The sequence below is a fragment of the Phyllostomus discolor genome, chromosome 8 (genome assembly GCF_004126475.2).
Source record: "Phyllostomus discolor isolate MPI-MPIP mPhyDis1 chromosome 8, mPhyDis1.pri.v3, whole genome shotgun sequence".
Classification (NCBI taxonomy): domain Eukaryota; kingdom Metazoa; phylum Chordata; class Mammalia; order Chiroptera; family Phyllostomidae; genus Phyllostomus; species Phyllostomus discolor.
This window is the reverse complement of record NC_040910.2, coordinates 93072400-93092508: the sequence shown is the minus strand read 5'-3', so window position 1 is coordinate 93092508 and position 20109 is coordinate 93072400. Positions and strand designations below refer to the sequence as shown.

Genomic DNA, 20109 nt, shown 5'->3' with positions numbered 1-20109 from the left:
TCCTTCTTGCCTCCAGGTCTCTGGAGGGTGAGAACTCCAATGATCTCGTCCACAGGGGGAGAGAACTCTATGTCTTCCCCTCTATCAAGAAAGCAAAATTCCCCACCTTCTTCCCCTCCAGTCTCCCACCTGGGCCTCAGCGGCCAACAGTGCCATCCCTAGCTGCGCGGGAGGCCAGGGGAGCAGGGGATGGGATCCCCGTGTTCGGCGTAGAGCGGGAGTTCACAGCCTAGCCCTGTTCTCAGAGATTCTGACTCACTAGGTTTGGAGCTGGGGCTTGACATTGGAATTTATCAAATGCTCCAAAACCTAGGTTTAAAAAAAATTGTGATGGCTTTTTACCACACTATGGGGCCAGCTCAAGCACACTAGTTTTCTTCAACCCAAACCACCCTAGGCTCCGGCGAGCCATCTCTCTGCACTGACTGGGATTCTCCAGGTCATCCTGTAGACCCTGCTCCCTTTGGGATTCATGATCTAGGCCACTAGTCAGTAAGTGTGCAGGTCATTCATTAGGGAATTTGCAATGAATAACTAGTTAGCCAATTAACTGACCAACTAAAGGAATGGTTAGTTGGCCTTTCCTCTTGTTTATGTGTCTGGCATAGAGGAAGCACTCAATAAACATTTCTCTCGGTAAGTGAATCCATGAAATGGAGATAAAGTACAACTAATACAGCATCAAATGAGATAGTAGCTTCAAAACCACTTTGCAAATGGTAGTATACTGTATGGATGCAAGAATGAACATTTACATGGAAAACTACTTTAAAATGTAGGATCAGGACAAAGGTTGCTCCCTAGCTCTTTACCAATGAAATACTGTTTTCGTATTTCTGAAATGGAGAACTGCCTTTTTTCCTGTTGTTGATAAGCCAGGTCTTGCTTTCAGTAACTTCCTCTACACTTAGTGATAACATGTACTCTTTCTCCTTTTTGCTTGATCTATTTTAAGACAAAATTTCTACATGTATTTTTATTAGCTTATTGTGGTTAGGAACCACCTAAGCCTTTTTGGGACAGAGATGGGATAAAACAAACAAACAAACAAACAAACAAACAAAAATACATGAGAACTAACCTTTATTAACTAGGTACTGCACACCAGACATTGGCATTCATTAACTTAGCCAAACCTCACAGTAAGCTAGTAGGTCTTTGTGACCATCCTTATTTTATGTACGCGTTAAGGGACTTGCCCAAGGCCACAGAACTGCTAACTGGTGAGCTGAGAGTCAGAACCAGGTTTCTAAACTGAGGTCAGTCTGACACCAGACCTGAGGGCGTGCCCCTGAGCCAACCCAAGCTGGTGTGATAGAGGCTTGGTTACGGTCAACTGTTTGCTTACCTAGTTGAGAAGAGTTTTTGTACCTTGAAATCCTCAAATCAGTTTTGGAAAATAAGTGATGTTTTTTCTTTTCTCCATAGGCCATTTAGCAGTAAATACTATACTTCATCAATTGTCATCTACTCTATTATTTTTTAAAAGATTTTATTTATTTATGTTTAGACAGAGAGGAAGGGAGGGAGAAAGCGAGGAAGAGAAACATCGATGTGTGGTTGCCTCTTGCCCACCCCTCACCAGGAACCCAGCCTGCAGCCCAAGCATGTGCCACGACTGGGACTTGAACTGGGGACCCTTGGGTTTGCAGGCCAGCACTTAATCCACTGAATGACACCAACCAGGGCAACTACTCTATTATTGAATGTACCACCGAGCAGAAAAACCACTCAACTATGGCACACCATTCATTTTAAGATGTATCCCAATTTCAGAGACATCAAAATGTGAGAAACGTGTGTCTTAGAATCAACAAAATAAAGTATCCCTCCCAGGAATGGAGGATGTGTGTACACAGCTTCCCTTTCTCTCCTACTTGCCTGTTGGCTGGTTTGTGCTTTCCTTTTCATCCCCCAAACCTTGCCCGTCCCTCCCACATCTCCTTTCGCTGTGTCATCATGGACAAGTTGATACTGATTTGCACTATGGGTCCAAAGTCCTGACTGTGAGCCGAAAGTCTCCCCAAAGCCTTGCCCTTGCAGAAAGTCTCTACTCTAGTTCCTCGGAAAAGCTACACTGGATGGTCTCATCGTGAACTTCCTCCGATGACTGTCAACAAAATTCTTTGCTGAATCTGGCCTAACTCTCATCTTCCTGTGGCACCTGGAGATGTACTGCCTTCCCTGTTCACCATTCCAACGCCGGGGTCGGTTGGTTCCTCTGTGTACTGTTTATTTACAGCCATTTCCCTACAGGCCGACGGAGAGGACATGGGAGGGGGCTTGGGAGCAGAAGCTGAGGCGTGTCATCCAGTTCTCAGTAACACAGGAAACATGACTCCCTAGGCGTCTCCTGAAACACCAGGGCCTTCCCTTTCTCGGCTTCAGGAGGAGGCAGGATGCAGGGAGGATTAAGCTTCTCTACCCCTCTTAGACCTTACTTCCCCTTCCTGGGCTGGGACTCCAGGAGCCGAGTCCGGAAGGGAAGATGGGGTGGCAGGGCCTGGTCCTGCAGGGGGAGAAGGGGATTCCGAGCAGCGGGCCCACCGTGGAGCCCGGTTACAGGCCTGGCAGCGGTAGTTGGCTTTTCGGAGTTGGTGTTCCTCCTTTGCTTCCTCCTTTGAGTGCAGCGGGGTGGGGAGGCGCTGATGCTGGCTTTCCATTTCCTAGCATTGGAAAAGGGACAGACCTGTCCAGGGAAGGAGTTTCCCCCTCCTGTTCCCTTCCATCTGATCTTGAGGTCAGAGCCTGGAAAGGAGCAGAGGCTGATGGGAAAGGTTGGGGACACCAGGAGAGGGAGGATGCAGCCCAGGCTGCGGATCAAGGGGCTAATCCGGGACTCCTGTTGACGCAGGACTCTGGGGCCTTTGGGACGAGTGGGCAGGCCTATCCTCGCCCCAGCGTTCTGGGCATGTGTCCGGCAGTGTGGCGTGGGCCTGAGCCGAGGTCCACGTGGGGCTGTCTGCTGTGGAGCTAGAGGGTCCTGTGGGGAGGTACAGACAGACAGACAGACAGACAGACAGAAAAACAGAGGTAAGTGGAGTCAGAGGCTGTGCGGGGAGGTCCAGGCAGCTGAGGGCGCCTCATTTCTGAGGCACAGGGGCCGGCTGGCTCCCGGCGGGACTTCCCAGACTGGAGCAGGCATGGGGCTTCCTCTTCGGCTCTCTGGGATCTCGGGGAGCTGCTGGCAGACTCCCGGTCCTCGCCGCAATTTCCCCAAGAGGCTCTGCCAAGCCTGGCACCTTGGAGCCTGGGCCTCGGCTCAAATTCAGAGGCTGGCGAAGCACCTCCCTGCCGCCTGCGCAGCTCCAGGCCTCCTCCCGGTCGGAGCGCAGGGCCTGCCCTGCCCCGTGACCTCCGGGCCGATTCCCAGCCCGCTATTCCCGGGCCCCGGACGAGCAGGGGCCGGCGGGCAGAGGGGCCGGCTCCGGCCAGGCCGCGCGCGGGCCGTCGCCGCGGTGCTCGGACGGACAGCAGGCGCGAGCGGCGCGGGCCGAGCGCCGAGGTGTGAGAATGTGCGCCGGGCGCGGTCGGCAGACGGCGCGCGGGGCCGCGGCGCGCGGGGCCCTGGACGGGGAGCGCCCGGCGAGGACACCGCGTGCGCCCTGGGCGTCGGGCTCGGTCGGGGGTGTGGGCGGGCCGGGCCCGGCGGGCTCCGCGAGGGCGGCGGTCTGGAAGCGGCCCCGGCCGGGGCAGGCCCCGCGGAGGAGCGTCCCGCGTGCGGCCGCGCCAGCGCCCGGGGCGTGCCGTCCGGGATGTCGAGCCTCGGGTGGGAGTCGCGCGGCGCGGCCGGGCCTCTCGCCGGCTCTTCCCGCCCCTCTAATCTAAACCATGCGGGCTCCCGGCCCGCCGCGGCCGGCGGGGCGGAGGGCACCGGGCCGCGCGGCGGGGGAGCGGCGGCCACACCGGGCTGGGGTCCTGGGGCCGCGGAGCCTGGGGACCCTGGAGACCCCCTCCACGGGGGGCGGCGGGCGCAGACTGATTGACAGCGTCGACGTCAGAGGGGGGGGCGTCCCCGCAGGGAGGAGGAGGAGGAGGAGGAGGAGGGAGCTGAGGCCCCAAAGAGCAGCCTCGGAGATCAAGGGCCGCTCCAGAGCCGGGATGTGACCGGCCCCGAGGGCGCGGCGGCGGCAGCGGGATCCTGACCCAGCGGCCGACTCGGAGCCCCGGCTGCCCCGCGTTCCTCGGCCCCGAGCCTGCCGTGGACTCGGGCCGCAGGCGCCCCGCATGCGGCAGCGCAGTTAGGGTGAGTGCGGGTTCGGGCGGGGACGCGGGAGCCAGGCGGAGGGACCGGGGCCACGCCGAGCCCGGGCTTGCCCGCAGGGTGGGGAGGAGGGTGAGCGGGAACGAGAGCGAGTGACGAGGCCGGGGCGAGGACCTCGGGACGGCCGAGGCCACAGCAGGGCGGCGTGGAGTGCCTGGGACCTGGCTGCCGCCTCGGCCCGACTCCCGGCGGTCGGGGCGCGAGCCCTGCTCTCCGAGGGCCCGGACGCACTGGGTCTGGGAGCCCAGGCACAGAGAAGGTCAGGGCCAGCGCCGGGGAGCCAGGTGAAGCCGCGGCGGCCTTGCAGTTGGTGTTGCCGAGTAAGACAGGGCACGAGAGAGGGCTCGGTCACTCGCGGTGAATGTCGATGCAGAAATGCGTGAGATGGGAACACTGGACTCCAGAGCCTTTGAAGGAACAGGCTCGTCAAAACTAAAGCAAGGGGCATTGTACGTAATAATGATCGATGATCCAGAATTATCAGAATGGGCGCAAGCAATTACCAGAGAAACAGGGCGAAGCGGGATAAGTGATGCGGCGCTCAGACTGTAAAACAACAATAAAATAATAGTCACTTTCATAACCCAGTGAAAATCGTAACCGCAAATTTAAGAGGATCGTAGACAAAGTAACTTTAAATATAGGAACAATGTGATAGGAACCGTTGCATTAAAATCAATAGCAATACTATAAGAAATAGTAACAGTGTAACAAATGATAGAAATATAGGAAAAATGTGAATAAGATGTGCTATTAAGGGAAATGCTCATGTTAGTGAAGTTGACAGAGCACTACCATATAAGTTATTATTGATACTATCATGAATTATTAAATAAATATTAACCCAGATCTAAAGAGCAACGGTAATACAAATAAAGGCGGCAAGTAGAATTGCTGGAGTGATAGACAATTTATGACCAAGGCATTAATGGCCCAAACAACATTATAAATAACGGTAGAGTAACAAGAAGTATTGTACCAGTGTGATGAGGAATAATCAGAACACTAAGAACTACAGCAATATTACAAATTATGACAAAGTAACAAGTAATGATGTGATGAAAAATAACTAGCGAGTTAAGATCGGTCCTGTTACCAATTATGACAAAGTAAGAAGATACCGGAACGACGTGGTGGGAAATGCTCGGAGTATTAGGAACGATCCTAACAAAACAAATAATGACGAAACCGCAAGAAACGTTAAATATTATAAGGATGCGAAGACCATTAATGTGAGTACTGAGAACGGTAACATTACAGGTTATGGCAAGTGAGGTTTTGAGGCTGTGACAAAGTACAAACAGAAGAAACATTTTAGGGATTTTAGGGGTACAGAGTAAACATTAAAATACGCTGCATTAGCATGGCCTGTTGAAACCCCAGGCCCTAGAATGATGGGGCCCTGACGGGACCGCAAGAAGGCCCATATTTAACAACGATGACTTCATAAATCAGACCCGTACTTTAACCATACAGTATTAAAAATAAAAAGTACCAATAATTTATGTGATAGGATAAATATTCTTCATGTTATTGAGCCGAGCAGACTACTAGTCTGGTAACAGGGATAATCTAAATAAAACAATTTCCCCAGAGCAGGAACAGCATCACCAGTAACCCGGAGTGAAAAGAAAAACGCTGGTCTCGGAAAACGAGGCCGCTGCAGGCAGCAGGCGCGGAGCCTGCCGGCCGCGCCCGCCCGCAGAGGGTCCCCGAGAGGGGCGAGCGCGGGCCGCGGACTCGGGCTGCGCGCGGGACCGGCGGGGCCGAGCGGACCGCAGGGGCGGCCTGTCTGCGCCCGCCGGGCGGGGAGAAGAGGACGTTAGCGGGAGCTCCTGGGCTGTCGGGGTTTGGCTCCCTGAGCGGGAGGAAAGGAAGAGGTGAACCCCGAGGAGGGGAAGGAGAGCGCGGCAAGGCCCCGGGCCGAGCCTGGGCGGTGGATTGGGGTCAGCGGACCCCGGCGGCGGACCGGCGCCGCTGCCCAGTTCCGGGTGTGACAAGTGTCCCGCAGAGGACCTAGTGGCCAAGGCAGCATCGCGGCCAGGCGGCCCCTCCTCCTGGCCCCGCGCTTGCTGGCCGCACCTTGGACCAGCCGACACTGGGCGCCCATCCCGACTGGCCCCAGTTACAGGCAAATGCAGCGTCTCGGGCCAGGGCGCCCAATGACCGGCACCTCGCAGAGTCCCCTCGCCCGGCGGCTCCTGGGTTTCCCAGCCCAGGCCCCGGGACCCGCCCGTGGGCGGAGGGGGTCGGGTTGCCGGCCCTGCGGGGCAAGTCCTGTTCCCTGCTGCCTGGGGCCTGAGGACCAGCCGGGCTGTCAGCCTTATCTTTACGGGCTTTTCCCAGACCCAGCTGGCCCCGGCCCCTTTTATCTCCTCCGTTGCACTTGGCTTATTTACTTTGTGAGGCCCTGGGAGCCCAAGTCTAGGCCCTGGGATGGGGCGGCCAGTGGACAGGAGGGATGAGGGCCTACATCCTGGATTGGCCAGAGAGACCCAGGGAAGAGGGGACAGAAAGAAGGTGGGAGGAGGAGAAAGGGGGGACATTCTGCCACAGACGCAGGTACAGAAAGGCACCCGGACGTGCAGGAAGCCCCACCAGAGCGTGCCCAGACCCAGAAGGGGGAGAGGAGCAAGGAGGTGCACAGAAGCAGGAACAATGCAGGGTCGCACCCACGATGGAGGCGGGCGGGCAGGGCCCTGCAGCCTGGGCCCTCATCCTGATGCCCAGGACCTGCAGGTACTAGGGCAGGTGGGTGGATAGTCCTGACACCTGGGGGAGGATGGCTGTGCCCTGGGGGAGGCCTGGGCTGTGCCTGTGAAGCCCCCCCCCCCCCCCCACCAAATACCCTGGTTCTTAGCTGGGAAAAGTCTGGGTCCTTTGCTCTAGAGCTGAGCCCTTTGGAGCTAAAAGTGTGAGCCAGTGAGCCAGTGAGGAGGAACGTGAAAGCGAGGCTGGGGAGGCTCCTGGCTGAGTTCAGGGCCTGATGCGGACCAGCCTCAGGAGGCTGTGGCTGCCTGGGTGACTAGGAGGCTGGAGAGGGTGCGGTGCCCGGGCCTGAGGATGTGTGTGCCGCATGGGTGATGCGAGGTGTCGGTGCGAGTGGGAATGTGCAGGGTAAAAGCCTGTGCTCCAGGAAGTCTCTCCCTGACCACCGTCTGAGCCAGTGGGCGAGCACAGATGGGTGAGGAGGGGCCGCCCAGCCCTAGGCCTTTTCTGCAGGTGTGGAGCCCCAGTAGCTTGGGTCCCACCCTCCTGGCAGGGTGCTTCTCTCCTGTCTGCCCTGGCTCAAGAGGGAGCCTGGACTCCAGCTATTAGGGAGCAGCCCCCAAAGACCCAGGCATCAGGCTCAACTGGAGCCCAGCAGGAGGGAGGGACTGGGGGTACAGCTGGGGCAATACTGAGAGGCAGCCCTTCCCCGCAGACCTACGCATCACGCAGCCCCACACCCTGGGCAGGCAGACCTTGCACCGCGCTCAGACCCTCTCCGGTCCAGAACCCAGAGGGAGGAGGCGAGGGTCCTGCCCTGGCATATCCTCCCTCCCCCAGCTCGGGAGGGGGCGGGGACCACGTGCGCCAGGGCGGCCTCCCCACCCAGCCTCAGCTGGAGGGGGCTGCGAGGTCCTCTGACCAGTGTGGACTTGGGCCTGTGACCGGTGTGTGCTGTGCCCACAGGAGATGCTTCAGGATAAGGGCCTGTCCGAGAGCGAGGAGGCCTTCCGGGCCCCGGGCCCAGCGCTGGGTGAGGCCAACGCCACCAGCGCCCCCGAGCCCGCGCTGGCCGCGCCGGGCCTCAGCGGGGCCGCGCTGGGCAGCCCCCCAGGCCCCGGGGCGGACGCCGCTACCTCTGCCGCCGCGGAGCAGGTAGGTGCGCGCCCGCCGCCGTCGGGGAGAGGTCAGGCGGTGGTCTGTCTGCCGGCGTGTGTCAGTCCGCCCCGCTGCAGGCAGGACTCGCTTCCTGGGGGACCTGGCTGCGTCCTGGACAGGCTGCCTGTTGATGCTCCCCCGGCAGGGGCTCGCGCTCTCTGCCTTTCCGCTAGGAATCCACTGGGACCCCCACCCCCCCGGGCTACTCTGGAACGGGTTGGGGAGGGGAGGGAGCCCAGGCCGAGGGTTCAGTCCCTGAGACCCGAGAGGCCGGGGGTCAACGCCTGGGACTGGGCGGGAAGAACGGCCCCAACCGGCCCAGTGTGTGCGGGAGCCGCTGCGGAGCTCGGAGGCCGCGGGGACTTCCCTGGGAAGGTCACGGTGATAACCTGAGGATGGCAAGGAACGAAGGCCTCTGTGCACGCGCGCCTTCGGCCTGTGCGGGTCTGCGGGCGCGCGCGTCTGGCCGAGAAGGTGGCCCCTTCTGGGTCCGCGCGTCTGCAGCCAGCCTGTGGCCATGTCCGCACCCGGACTGTTTATGTTTGTGTGCGAGTGGGTCACCTGTCCCGGCACGGGCAGTTTACGTGTCCTCTGCCGGCCCGTCTGCAGGTGCAGCTCCAAAGGAGGGGCTTCAGCTACCGATCACATGCTTTAAAAATTCATCCATGATACGGGGTAATTTTGTGAAACGAAATCTAGAGGCGTGGGCTTCCGGGACTGGCAATGTTTCTGCACAGTTGCTTGGGCCTGTGTTCTCCGTTCCGAGGGCTCCGCTGGGGCCGCTGGGGCCGTGGGCCAGATGACACAAGTCCCCCTCCCTCCCCTCCCTAGACCATCGAGAACATCAAGGTGGGCCTGCACGAGAAAGAGCTCTGGAAGAAGTTCCACGAGGCGGGCACGGAGATGATCATCACCAAGGCGGGCAGGTCAGCTCTGGGAGATATGCTGGGGGGGGGGGATGGGTGGGAGCAGAGGGCACCCTTAGCACTCTTCTGGGTCTCCAGCCTGGTGGGGTAGCTACCGGAGTTCCCCCCACCGCTCTGGCCTTATGGCCCAGCCAGGACTTGGGACGGGGTCTCCAAAACCCACAGAGGGCCACCCTGCCAGGGGCACCTGGAAGGAAGGAGGAGAGGGGCAGCACTATGTAAATGGATGCAAATTAAAGTCTCCATGCTGCGGGTCTCAGCTCGGGCAGTTTTGGCCCCCTGGGCGGGGGGGCTGCTTTGCCCTCCTCTTCTTGGAGACCTGCGGGGGTTTCTCAGGATTGCACTGACTGGGGACCTGGAGATGCCCCTCAGCAAATGGAGGAAGGGGACAGGGCCCTGCTTTCCTATTTCCATCACGATTGGCGGGCAGCGGGAACCTCCAGTCTCTGGTCCCACCAGCGCGGCTTTCTGCTGCCGGCCCCCTCCCCCGGTCAAGGGGAAGGCACCGTTGGGCCCTGTGTGTGCTGTTTGGGGAGCAGCTCCCGGGTGGCTGCCAGAGAGGGATGATTTATAAAGTGGAAACATCTTTAAAATGCGCTGGTGTCTGTGGGAGAGAACGGGGAGGAGAGGGCGAGAGGGGGAAGACGCAGACGGAGAGGCCGGCTGCCGCCGGGAGTCTGGGGCGGGGCCGCCAGCAGAGCTGTCCTCAGGTGAAGCCGGGAGGCTGCAGAAAGAGAGGCGGGGAAGTTCAGGTTCAGAAACCCCTCCTTGCCCCCGCTCCCTCCTCACCCCGCCACCTCCTTCACAGGCTCACACTTGATTTTGATCCTTGGGGGACAGGTTGGGTGTGAAACTGTCCCTTGGCCTGGCTGTGGGCCCATCCCTGGGTCTTCCGAGGACTGAGATGGCGAAGCGTCAGGGGCCGGGGATCTGGAGTCAGGCAGCAGGGGCTTCAGCTCCGGCTCAGCTGCTTCCGTCTGCGCCGCCCTCCGGCGAGGGTCTCTGCCCCTCCTCATCCCCAGCTGTAAAATAATAGGCCCTTCTTCATACAGTTGTATGCAAAGCACTCAGCACACCTCCTGCACATGTAAGCACACAATAAATGCTAGCTGTAACATGAATATAACAAATGCTAATAATATTAATCATAGTTAAGGGAAACGTCTGGCATCCATTCAGCATTTCTCTCCCTACTTTCTACAGAACTCTGTTGAGCTACTTAGACTATTCAAAGGGAACGGAAAGCTGGTGGCTTGCAGTGTAGGGGTGCTGTGGTCCTTCCCCTCTGCTCGCTGGCCAGCCTCGAGGTCTCCTTTGTTTCATTGTGGGTGGGGGGTCTCGGCACCGGCTGCCCTCCTGCCTGAGTCAGGGCAGCGGCCAGGGCCTCCAGGGTCTCTGTCAGGAGAGGGAGCAGTTAGATGTCAGGGCCTGAGTCTGCTGCGTTTGGGAGGTGGGGAAGGAGGATGCATAGGGGGCCTCCCGGAGGGTGCCACGTAGGGTGGTCACTGAGGACAGTGGGGGGCCAGGTGTCACAAGCTCTCACTTTTCCCAGCGTCCTGCTCTTGGGCCAGGGGCTACGCTCCCTGTGGCTCGGTGGTGGTGGGTAGGACAGAGATGCTGCCTGCCCTCCCTTCTTTCTGCGAGGACGGGGCCTCAGACCAGGGGCCCACTGCAGACTGCTGAGTGGATGACAGGTGTGAGGGGGGACTTATTTCTTGCAACTGCTGTGTTGGATGGAAGGAAAGGAGACAGAGAAAGCTCCAGAACTTCCATTTTTAGGCAGCAGACCCTAAAATAAATGGCCAGTATACTCTGGGCAAGCTTGGCCTCTGCCATTTTAAACAAAAGGCATTTGTGACTTTTCTCAGTGGGGTTTCCTGCATCTGCTTGGGTCCTCCTCCCTCCCACCCCCCACCCCCCCAGTGCACACTCACACTAACACGCACCCTTGCAGGGGGGACAGGCTGCAGGTAGATCCTAGTGCCTGATCCTCGTGGGGGCTTAGAGATGGGTCTCAGGGAATGACGGTGTAACTTAAAAATGGTGGTGATGATGTTGGCCACTTGTGGGCTCCTCACAGTCCTTCACTTCTCTGGCAGAAAGTTTTCTTCCCACCAGGTCAGGTCCTTAAGGAAGTCACTAGCTTCAGCCCCCTCCCCCACAGTTCTCCCAGGCCCTTTTCCCTCCCGCATAGCTGCCCGCTGACTTCAGAGACCACTTTCACTGCTCACGTCCCCTCCTCCCTCATTGCCTCCCTCCCACCGGCAGCCTCAGGAGGCAGCTCGCTTTGCTCACCCTCCTGCCCGGTGCCTTCCCGGCTCTCTTCTCTGTGTCTCTACCAGCACCCTTCCTGGGACACTCCCCCTCTCAGTATACGGCCTGGACCTTCTTCCTAACCTTGACTCACAGATTCCTAGACTGTTACAGCTGGACACAAATCCCACCCCAGAGAAGGAAAGGCACTTGGCTCTTGTAGACAGAAGCCGAGTCAAGGCAGTAGCCAGGTCTACACCAGCCAAGCCAATACTCCACCACCAGAACAAAGCCCCAACTTTGAGACATTTCTTTGATCGCCTACTTCACTGCCAGCGCAGTGTTTTAAGTGGGGGTTGCTGCCCTGCCCTAGAGCGGGTTAGGGGTGTGACCGCTGCCGGCCGGCTGAAGAGGGAGCAGCAGGCTCTCCAGCCAGTTTGAGCCCTTGGGGTCACCAGCCTCTTGCCTGAAGTCCTGGAAGGTCTGCGGGCCCAAGGAGCGAGTTTGGATTCTCAAACAATTTGATCTGGTGAATGAAACGCCGACCACCGTGTGGCCCAGCAGTTTCTGGATGCTCAGGAGCCCCTGATGCCCAGTGTAAGGTGCGGCCAGACCCCTCCGCAGCCAGTCTCTGCCCCCCTCAGGCCCCGCTGCCCAGAGGGTTTGTGTGCGGGTGGCAGAGAGCAGACCCCTTCCGCTGCCTCCTTCCATTCCCGTCAGGCTCCATGCCTGTGAGAAGCCGCATTTTCTCCCAAACACAGATAAAAGTGAGCTCCACAAAAATTTAAATATAAACCTCCCCAAAACGAAAATTGCCCAAGCGTCTGGCTGCTCTACTCCTAGGTCACGGTTGTGCCACCAGATAAATCTCCACTATCGGCCTCCACAGCCCGCTGAGTTCAATGTTGCTGGTGTCAGTGACAGTGAATTTGCGTTTGAAAAATGAACTACCGATGAGAACTCCTGTTGAACCTGTATTGTTTGTTATTCTGAGGCAAGGACTTGGCCTGGCTTAATCCGGGGCTTCAAAGCCAATTGCCCTCGCTCTGTATACAGAGCGTCAGCGCTCAGTGGCGTGGGTGATAAGAGAAGTAAGGGTTGAAGACACTGGGAAAGTGGGCTGGGGAGAGAGTGCTTTGATCTCTTTTTAAAGTATTTTCTGAAAGCAAAAGTCTATCAGAAGGAAATGTCTTTAAAAAAAATCTAAGAGAAACAACTGACCTTCCAAAACAGCATCCATTCCACACGCCCTCGCTCCTGCCCTCCTCCCCACCCCCCGGGGAAAATATGTCTTAAAAATGCTTTGAGCGAATTAGAAATCTGTGTGTGTGCGTAAAGTGGAAATCAATTACGTAGCTGTGTTATTGCTCTCAGAAACCATTCGGCTACAAAAGACTGGGGCCCACAGCAGCCCCCCAACTCCGCGGTGGGTGCTGGGCCCTGGCCTCTTCCCAAACCATCCAGAATGCTTCCTGAGGACCCCTGGGGAGTGGGGGTAGAAAGGCGGGTGGGGTTTTCTGTGGACCCCCGACCTTCTGCCTGCAGCCTGTTCCTTTCAAACTCCGGGCTCCAGGGTGAGTTTGAGTGTGTGTGTGTGTGTGTGTGTGTGTGTATTAATATATATATAAAAATTTTAATGCCAATTTTATTGAAGTGGAACATTCCTGCAGAAAAGTGAACAATTCTTAATTGTGCAGCTCTGCAGACTTTCACAGAGCGAACACACACCCAGATAAAGAAGCAGAGCATTACCAGCCCCCTGCCCCCCCCTGGTGCGCTCCCCTAGTCGCCCCCGCCCCTCCCCCAACCTCTGTCCAGACTTCTCCGCCTGCCTTTCAATCTGGTCTTGCGCCTACGTTTAAGGGAAAGCACGTAGAGCGTTTCCCGGGCTCCCCGCCCCGCCCCGCCCCCCCCAGGAAGTCGGAGCTGCGGTGGGTTTGGGGCTTGGACGCCCCGCTAGGTGGGGAGTCTGGCGGGTCCCGAGGGCCGCTACTCCCTGCCCCCTCGCGGGACTGGCGGGGAGCGAGGCGGTCAGCGCCTCGAATTGGCGCCTCTCTGGGCCCAGCTGTAACGTCCTGTTCCCGCTCAGCAGCGAGGCTGCGTTTACGGATTTGTTGCCAAAATCAAAATGCCCCGAAACCGTTTCTCCGCGCCCCGTCCGAGGAAGCTTATCTTAGCAGCTCATTCTAAAACCATTTCCGAGGATGGAGGAGATAAAGGCTCCAGCCCCGCGCCCCTTCAGAGCCTGTGTCCTGATCAGAGGAGCAGCCGGGGCTTTCATCTCTTCCCCCGCCCGGCGGGGCCGCGGCGTGTTTATTCCCCGGCGGGGCCGTCTCTGCGGGTGCCGGGAGCGCCCCTCCTCCTGGGCGTCCGGGAGCCCAGGGCGGGGGCAGGACGCGAGCGGAGCGCGGAGCGGGTGCCGGGGGCGCGGGGACGGGCGCGGAGGAGCCCGGGGAGAGGATGGGGGTGCAGAGAGGCCGGAGGGGCTGAGCGCTGGCGCGCCCCCAGGCGTGTCGGACAGGCAGGCCGGGGCTTCACGTGCAGCGCGCCGTGCGGCCGCGTGGGATGCGGGCTGCTCAGGGCCCTCACCTCCCTGCTGGACCCGCCCTCCTCCCACTAAAGTGTCCAGTTCTGCCATAGGTGTCGGTTTTCAGGTACATTTCATGCCTGTCCTAAATCACAGAAACAACGTGCACCTCCCCACACCCTTTCGTCTGCTGCAGAGGCGAGGACCTTTGCAATGCAGGGTGGGCCCAGAGGGGGTCAGAGCTCCCCAACCCGGCGGGGCCTCGGTGGCTGGAGGCGGGCCCACCTGCTGAGGGCTCCCACTCCCAGGTTCCAGCTCCCACTCCAGCCAGTTCTGGAGCCTATGGGTGGGTGGAGCACGCGTTTCGCCGTCGCACTCAGCCTTGTCTCCCCTCGGGACAGGCTGCCTTTCATCCTTCTGGAACCCCCGAGAGGGGAAACGACTGTGCCCAGGGCGCCCACAGAGTGTGGGCTCCAAAAGCCCAGAGGCAGTCAGGGCCGGAGCTGTTTCCATGGAGGCTCGGAGCTCACTGAGTCCTGGAAGAGCCTTTTGAGGACTTTTGAACGCCCCATGCAGATGGGACACCCCCCCACCTCCCCCCTCCAGCTTCTGAGGGCTGCTGCCCGGTGGGACCGAGGGCTAGGTGACACCTTCCTCCCCTGCCCAACTCCCCCCAAACCTCCCTGACTCTGTGATCAGTCAGGAGTCCGTCTACGGTCAGAGTCCTCGGGAGAAGCCGAGTCCCAGGACACCCACCCGCTGGTCCAGGAGGGCTCCGCTCAGGATCCTCACTGGCCTTCTGGAAGGCTCTCGGCGTTGGCCAGGCCTCGGAGCCGCCCAGAGCAGCCAGAGGGAGGAGGACAGGACCCCTCACCCCGGGGGGCCAAGGAGCTCGTGCAGACTGTTGAAGCGGCAGCGAGCCACAGCCTTCGGCCTGTTGTGGACACTGGCCTGGCGGGAGCGGTGTCTGCCCTCTGCTGCTGCCACCTGAAGGGACGAGGAGGCCACGGTCGGGGCACCCGGACCGGGCACAGCCCCATTTTGTGGCCGTGCCTGTGGCAGCTACAAAATGGTGGCCTGGGAAGGACAGGATTGTGGGCCCTCCCCCGGGGAGGGGGAGGGGGGCAGCTGCCGCCTTCCCTCGCTCCAGCCTCGGGCCCACCAGGGGAGAGGCTGGGCCAGGGACGAGGGTGGCGCAGGCTCCAGCTGTGCCCCCAGGCCAGGCGGGGGGGCTGGCGAGCAGGAGGCAGGATTGGGTTCCTGAACCCTCTCACTTCCCCGTTCCGGAGAGGGGGTGGGGTGGACATTTGAAAACGCTTTCAATTGACATCTGAGACAAATTCTTCCACGAGGTTTATAAGTCCCTAGACGTGCAGCTAGCGCTGCCCTCCTCCCTCCAGGCACGCACGCGTGCCCGCACGCGCGCTCCACCTCGCACACTCAGTCCCAGGCACTTGTGCATGCACATGGCCGCTGCAGTGCTGTCCCGGCCTTCCCTCCAGCCAGGGCGAGGGCGGCTGACCAGCCGGGCTGGGGTCTGGACTGGAACCCCTCCCCCACCCCCCTCAGCCTCAGGGTCCTGCCTGGGGCTTGCTGTAGGGTCCACCAACTTATGGGAGTCTTGGTCCCTTCGGGAAGCCTTGCCCTGTCCAGGTAAGTGGGTGCCCGTGTTGACAAAACGGGGGACTCCCATCATCTGTTTCAGGAGTCCGAGACAGCCGGCCAGAGGCAGGGCTGCCTGGTGGCTGTCCTGCAGTGGGCCAGCAGGCCGGGCACTCTCCCGGCTCAGGGGGCTCGGTTCTAGAGGCTCTCCATGTCTCCCTCTGGGGTCCTACTTTTGTCGGAGATCATCTCATCTCGGAGGAATGGGGGTGGGGTGAGGACGGTAGTGAGAAGGCTCTGTCCGCCCCTCTGGGGAAGTCCAGGGCCAGGACCTGCTGAGCAGGGGAGGGAGCGGTGCCGCGTGGGTGCTGTTGAATGTGTGCATGTGCTGAGGGGTCCAGGAAGCTCTTCTCTGGAATACTCTTTGAGCCTCAGGGTCCTGGGCAGTCTCATCTTGGGCTGCAGGGTCTGGAAAACTTTCTCTCTTTTGGTGAACCCATTTTCATAGAGGTGGGTCCCCCCACTGGCTTGTGGAGAGAGGAGTGCAGCGGGTCAGCGTTCATAGTCCTGCATGGGTTCATTTAATCCACATGGCAACCCATGAGATACGAGGTCATCTCTGCGTTTCAGACATGGGGAAACCGAGGCACAGAGAGAACCAAGCGAGCTGCCCTCCGCCCCCCAGCTGTCTGTGGTGGGGCCGGCTGTGAGCCTCGGGGGAGTGGTCCTAGAACCCATGCTCCGCTCCTGGTCGGACTTCCCCTGGAACCCGGTAGTGTGGGCAGGCCGGCCCGGACGTCCACAGGGGCACACATCTCTGCTGATCCCTCCGGAGGGATGCAAAGACTCCTAGCGGCGCTCTCCTGTCCCCTGCACGTTGGTTTAAGGGTCCCCAGAGACATGACCCAGAGGAGACGTCTCATTGACTAAGAGAAGTGGCTGGCAGGGACTTCCGGGTCTTCTGCTCTGGTTCCCATGGTGGCATCCCAGACCTTAGCTGTCCAGGGACTGGGGAGGCACAGGAGGGACACTGAGGTGGACAGCTTGGTGTTGAGACCCTCTCTCAGGATCCTGACCAGAGTCTCTAAGCTCTAGCTGCTTGCAGCTACTAGGCCTAAATCTTCGGGGATGGGGTGGGGGGTCAGTTTGGGAGACCATTGTAAACCCTCCTCCGAGACACACCGACTGACAGCTGCAGGGGCTCAGAGAGAGGCCAGTGCATCCTCCTCCTCGTGTGCGGGGAGGCTGGGGCCGGCGAGGGACCTGACCTGCCCAAGGTTCTGATGGGGGCCAGACCTGTTGCTGTGGGGCCGCTGTGCCATCTCTGCTGCTGCGCTCCATGCCTGCGCCTCGCCCTTTGGCTTCCCCCAGGAGGATGTTCCCCAGCTACAAGGTCAAAGTCACAGGCATGAACCCCAAGACCAAGTATATCCTGCTGATTGACATCGTCCCAGCGGATGACCACCGCTACAAGTTCTGTGACAACAAATGGTAAGAACCTGGGGCCCTCACGTCCCCTGCCTTCCCTCTGCTGCCCTCGCCACTCGCCACACCCATGGCCACCTGGTGTTTGCCGCAGGGACTCACCAGAGAGTCCGAGTGACCGCCCAGACCTGCAGCCTGGGGAACCGGCCTGCAGAGGCTGTGGGGTCGGCAGATGCCCACCCACCCACCTCAGGCTGGGCTGGGCCTGGGGCGGAAAGTGGGCTGCAGTGCTTAGTGGGTTTTGGGGGCCCCTGCTCCCCTGACAGCTCTGGACACACCGGGTTGCTGGCCATGCTGTGGGGGGACAGATGAACACCAACCTGGGTGGACTTAGGCTGTGGCGGTGCTGCCTGGGGAGGGGGACAGGAGCCATTTCTCTGTGGGGGCGGGGGGGGCGGGGGCGTGGCGCTGCCTGTTCCCACTCACTTCCTCTCTGTCTGGCTGCAGAGGGTGTCCACCGGCCAGAGTCGGGGCTGCTGCCCCAGGGGGTGGCTGGTGGGACCCTTTGGCGAGGGGCTGGGGGATACAGGCGGGCTGAAGGGCAAAACCAAACTGGGGCTGGGACAGTAAACACTGGGCTCCACTTCCTGAGGCCACCTCCTCAGGGGCCTGTCCCCAGGGCCCGGGACAGCACTCGAGGAGAGAGAGGGGCTGAATGGGTCAGCAGCCCCGGGACAGGGCTCCACAGAGGGCAGTTTGTGGGGCCAGCAGGGACTGGGCGGATGGGGTCCCCAGGCCCCGCCGAAGGCCGTGTTTCCACTCCTTCTCCCCGGGCGGGGCCAGCTTGCAGCAGGCTCTGGCTGAGGGGCAGCTACCCGCTGATTTCTCTGGGGCAAGAAACCCGAGAGGTGTCTAGGCCTCCTGAGAAGCTCCCTCCAAATAAAGTCACTTACAGCATTTTGAAATCATCTGTATAACACACGAAGCAGTGGAGCCTGCATCTCCCCTCAGGATGTTTGTGGTTCGCCCTGTTCCTCCCAGCAGACAACGACATTTCTCTGTGACCCCCCCCTTTTCCCTTCACTGTCTCTTCTGCCCCTCACTGCTCGCCAGTGCGGTAGGACCAGCAGGGATTTTCCCCCTTTGGGTCGGTGGGGATTTGCTCTCAGAGACGGGACAGGGGCTCCGGGCTTCCCGGACCCCAGGAGACCCACTGCTCTGGCCCCACTGCTCTGTTGGCAGGATGGTGGCGGGGAAGGCCGAGCCCGCCATGCCAGGACGGCTCTACGTCCACCCGGATTCTCCAGCCACGGGGGCCCACTGGATGCGGCAGCTGGTCTCCTTCCAGAAGCTAAAGCTGACAAACAACCACCTGGACCCCTTTGGCCATGTAAGAATGGTGCACTGTGGATAAATGGATGGGTGCAGTGGGGTCTGGAGAATCAGTCTGGGGATCCAGCTCCAGGCTTTGGCACTTGCCAGGCCAGTCTGTGGCTGGAGCACGAGGTGCCAGGCCCACAGCTGTGCCATCCTCCCCTTAATGCTTACTGGCTGGGTGACTGGGGGCACGTTTCTCAGCCCTTCGGAGCCTCAGCTTCCTTGTCTAGAAAGTCAAGGTGACCATATGTGCCTTTTTCACGGTAGTGAGAACTAAATGGGAGAATATGCGCAGAGCACCTTGCATATAGGAGGCTCTAAATAAATGCCAACTGTGACCACAATGATGACGATGACGGGTGACACCTCTCAGCCTCGGCTTCCCCAGACTTGGCCTTGCCGGAGCATGCGACAAGTGAGCTTTCTTGAGAAAGAGTCGTGGTGAGGCTGAAGCCTCTCTCTGGCGTGTCCGCCAGCTGGGCCTGGCTGCCACCGGCCCTCTGGAAGCGTAAGCCTTGCTCTGGCCCCAAATCAGCTCCTTCCTGGCCTTGCTGGGACCTGGCTCTGGCCGGAGAGATCCCGAAGCCCCACGGATGCTGCTGCTGACGCCCCGTCCAGGCTGCTGAAGCTTATTCTTTCACCATCTGGCCCTGGCAGGCCCACAAAAGTTTTTTATGTGGAAATTTTTAGCTCAAAGTATGTGGGGCCAATTGAAGCCTGGGGACCTCGTATTATCTGCCAGGGCACAGCCATACCCCTCTCCGCTGCCCGTGGTTCCCCTGGAAGTGTGGGGTGGGGTGGGGGCGCGGGTGCACTAGAGGCTCCCAGATGCGGCTCCCTGGGCTGCACACTCAGCGCTCGGGGCGTGCACGGTGCAGGGGGAAGCAGGCTGCCGGTGTGCAGGTAAGTGCGTGCCTCTTCTACGCCTCAGCTCTGTTTCTGGGGGCATGCGTGCAGAGCAGAACTCTGTGAATCACAGCTCCCCGTGGAGAAGGCCACCGGTGCTGCGCTTCTGATGGGCGTGTACGCGACTAGCAAGCAGCTTTTAGTTCTGCTTTTCCCGGCGCCTGTTCAGCTCTCTTCTGTGTCGATGAGCTATAAATCATGGTCTAGGAGAATGCTTAGTTAACATAACTCCTGTATGACTACTTACCTGTTTTGTGAGCAGCATGGGTTTCTCCCAGGCAGGGCTGGCAGGTGCTGTGGGGTGTATGGCAGAGACATGCGGGTGTGCATGGTGCCATGTGCTCAGGCACCCCCAGCCTGTCGTAGGGGTGGAGACAAGCCACCAGTCTGGGGGAGGGGGGCCAGCCAACCCCCCGCCTCCTGAGCACAGGGCTGTACCTGAGGGGAGAGGTGCCTTCCAGGTGTTCCTGGGGACCACCCTGGCTGAGACCCTGTGCCCAGCCAGCACCTCTCAGGTCCCCTGATTGGCCAGGCTGCAGTGGGGACAGGGAACCTAGCTGACAGGCTCGTCTCTGCCCACAGCTGTACACACACAGACCCCAGGGACAGCCCCCTGGGGTGAGCACAGAGCTTGGCAGGAGCCGAACCTTTGGGTGAGTGGCCAGAGGACCCAGGGAACAGAGGTCTGGTGAGAATTCTGGGTGCACAGCTCACCATGATGGTCCCCAGTTGAAGGGATGCCTCAAAGGACTCCTCCGCTTCCCTGACTCTCTGAAGAAGTGGCAGGGGAGGGAGTCAGGTGGCTGGGAAGCTGGGCTTTTTAGGAGTGGGAGACAGACCTGCCTTGGTAGCCCACCAGTAGGTTTTCCCAGCTTGGCTTGCCTCTTTGGTGGCTCTACTGGGGCCCATGAGGGTTTGCACTAAGCCTGCATGTAGTCTTGGGTCTGAGCCAGTGGGGCTGC

At 59.7% G+C, this 20109-nt stretch overlaps 1 protein-coding gene across 2 annotated transcripts in view; it reads left to right on the top strand.

The window, feature by feature from the left end:
* Positions 1 to 4139: 4139 nt before the first annotated feature.
* The window catches only part of TBX4 (T-box transcription factor 4), a 30403-nt gene continuing 14433 nt past the window's right edge, over positions 4140 to 20109 (top strand). For both annotated transcript variants that reach the window (XM_028520089.2, XM_028520091.2), the window contains exons 1-5: positions 4140 to 4246; positions 7940 to 8128; positions 8963 to 9057; positions 16811 to 16930; positions 18107 to 18254. In XM_028520089.2, coding sequence (XP_028375890.1) covers positions 7943 to 8128; positions 8963 to 9057; positions 16811 to 16930; positions 18107 to 18254 — 549 coding nt within the window. In that variant the 5' untranslated portion in view covers positions 4140 to 4246; positions 7940 to 7942. The remainder of the gene's footprint in view (positions 4247 to 7939; positions 8129 to 8962; positions 9058 to 16810; positions 16931 to 18106; positions 18255 to 20109) is intronic.